This window comes from Mizuhopecten yessoensis, unplaced genomic scaffold (genome assembly GCF_002113885.1).
Source record: "Mizuhopecten yessoensis strain PY_sf001 unplaced genomic scaffold, ASM211388v2 scaffold11093, whole genome shotgun sequence".
NCBI classification, from domain to species: domain Eukaryota; kingdom Metazoa; phylum Mollusca; class Bivalvia; order Pectinida; family Pectinidae; genus Mizuhopecten; species Mizuhopecten yessoensis.
In genome coordinates this window covers 1-2,521 of record NW_018408876.1, presented here as the reverse complement: position 1 = coordinate 2,521, position 2,521 = coordinate 1, and the positions used below count along the sequence as shown (strand labels likewise).

The window sequence follows — 2,521 nt, the reverse complement described above, 5'->3', positions numbered from 1 at the left end:
AAATCAGGAGACACTGAAATAAAAAATAAGTATAAAAACCTGAAACATCATATACAGAGAAAACTCCGAACATCTTACTGGAGCCATATTGATAATATCATCACCCCAGAAAACACAACCAATGAAAACAAATTTTCCTGCAAAAAACTGTTTGGGTCATGTATAAAATCCAAAAGATCAGACCATAGTGGCATAGCTCCTCTGAAAAAGGACGGTAAACTTGTTTATGACCCTACCACCAAAGCCCAGGTGCTAAACGCACAATTTCAATCTGTTTTTACTCCTCCTGAAATCTTTACCGACCAGCAGTTTCGCACTAGATGCAACATGCCTACTCACGATAAATACCATGCCATGCCTGAAATTTCTATACATGAAAAGGGCGTTTTAAAACTGCTCCAAGGCCTAAATCCATACAAGGCCTCTGGCCCTGATGACATCAAACCCAGAGTACTAAAAGAGCTTGCAACAGAAATAGCCCCGATTTTAACCCTAATATTTAATCAGTCTCTGGAAACAGGCATAGTGCCTTCAGACTGGAAATTTGCAAATGTATCACCTGCTTATAAATAGGGTCCAAAATTTCACCCAGAAAACTACCGGCCCATATTTCTGACCTGTATCTGTAGCAAAATTATGGAACACATTGTGGTCTCAACTATCATGACCCATGTCGATACCCATAACATATTGTATCCGTTCCAACATGGTTTTTGCAAATCGCGATCATGCGAAAACCCAACTTCTTGAATTCGTGGATGACATCTCAAAGAATCTTGATGAGGGACGCCAAACAGATATCCTCATAATGNGAACATGGGATAGAGTGCTATAAAGTTTCCTTATTAAAATGACCTTGCCCTACTAAAATGTCGCAAACTGGATCGAGAGTTTCCTGACCGGTAGAACTCGGACAGTAGTAGTTGAAGGGGAGAAGTCTGATTTTGTCGATGTCCATTCTGAGGTACCCCAGGGGTCAGTTTTAGGACCCAGTTTATTTCTTTACTTTATAAATGATATCCCTGTGGGTCTAAATGCTACAATCCGTTTATTTGCAGACGACACTATTGCATTTCTAGTTATCAAGTCAAACAGTGATGCTGAAACACTTCAAAACACTTCAAAAAGATCTTGACAAACTAGCGCTCTGGGAAAATACATGGAAAATGATCTTCCACCCAAACAAATGCAATGTGTTGTCGGTGAATAAAAACAAAACTCCAATAGTCCATAATTATACTTTACATGGACACATACTGAAACATCTTAGTCAGGTCAAGTATCTGGGTGTAACACTATCATCTGACCTTAAATGGGATTCACATATAAATACTATCTGCCCAAAAGCAAATTCTACGCTAGGCTTTTTAAGACGAAATCTTAAAATTGGCTCAACATCAGCCAAAGTACAGGCATACAAATCATTAGTTCGACCATCACTTGAGTATGCCTGTACAGTATGGGACCCTCACACCCAAACAAATATTGACAAGTTGGAAATGGTCCAGCAAAGGGCAGCGCGCTATGTGCTCAAAAAGCACAGGTACAACCATCGTACCTCCAGTGTATCGCTATCGTAAAATCAGACAGATTAATCCCTACAATTAGATAATCCCGAACAAACCACCAGTTTTTGTATCAAATTCCCCACTCAAAAACCCAGACCAGAAAGGCATCATTCTTCCCTCGAACTATACCCGAGTGGAATAAACTCCCACCTGACATTATTTTGAGCCCCACAACGGAATTATTCAAATCAGCCCTCTACCGTCACTTTTCAAACGCAACTTAGACCATCTCGTATCTTTTAAAAACAATCCCTTTCCATGTTTCACTCCTCGTCTGACATTTTATCTTCAAATTGTTGAAGTTGGTTAGTACCATTTAGAAGTAGCTGACCACAACTGTCAATAGGATGTTCAGCACAAACAGACCAAATCATAAAGAGAAGTGGAAACGATAACTTTTGGAAGTCAAAAAAAATAAACTGCTTTAACAAACATGCTGCTTGAGCATGTGTTAAAAGCTGATGCTAAATTGTCCATACAAACCAGTTCCGTCATGAGATTGATTCTTAAATTGTCAGTTATTCTGATTTGTATTTTGTATTTTGCAGAGGTCTGGACATCCCACACGTGGATGTGGTAATAAACCTGGACATCCCGACCCACTCCAAGGACTACATCCATAGGGTGGGGCGCACAGCTAGGGCGGGGCGGTCCGGCAAGGCCATCACATTTGTGTCACAGTAAGTAATCCCTACTCTCCTGCGGTCTGTGTTTCTAGGAGGAGCGGGGTGTGTGTCTTGGTAAGGCCATCACATTTGTGTCACATAAGAAATTCCTACTCTTTTGGTGTTCATCCCAAGGGTATGGCAGTCAAGCAATGCCATATATGTTTGCGTCAGAGTAAGAAGTGTTTTTAGACTGATGTATTAAAATTTTGAGGTACGACTGTTTTTTTAGCTCACCTGGCCCAAAGGGCTACTCAAAGCTACCGAGGATAGTATTGTTTGAATTTT

The 2,521-nt window shown here is 40.4% G+C and overlaps 1 protein-coding gene across 1 annotated transcript in view; it reads left to right on the top strand.

The window, feature by feature from the left end:
* LOC110465608 (probable ATP-dependent RNA helicase DDX47) overlaps nt 1-2,252 on the top strand; it is a 20,019-nt gene extending 17,767 nt beyond the window's left edge. The window contains exon 11 of the mRNA XM_021521548.1: nt 2,117-2,252. Coding sequence (XP_021377223.1) covers nt 2,117-2,252 — 136 coding nt within the window. The remainder of the gene's footprint in view (nt 1-2,116) is intronic.
* The last annotated feature ends 269 nt before the right edge of the window (nt 2,253-2,521 follow it).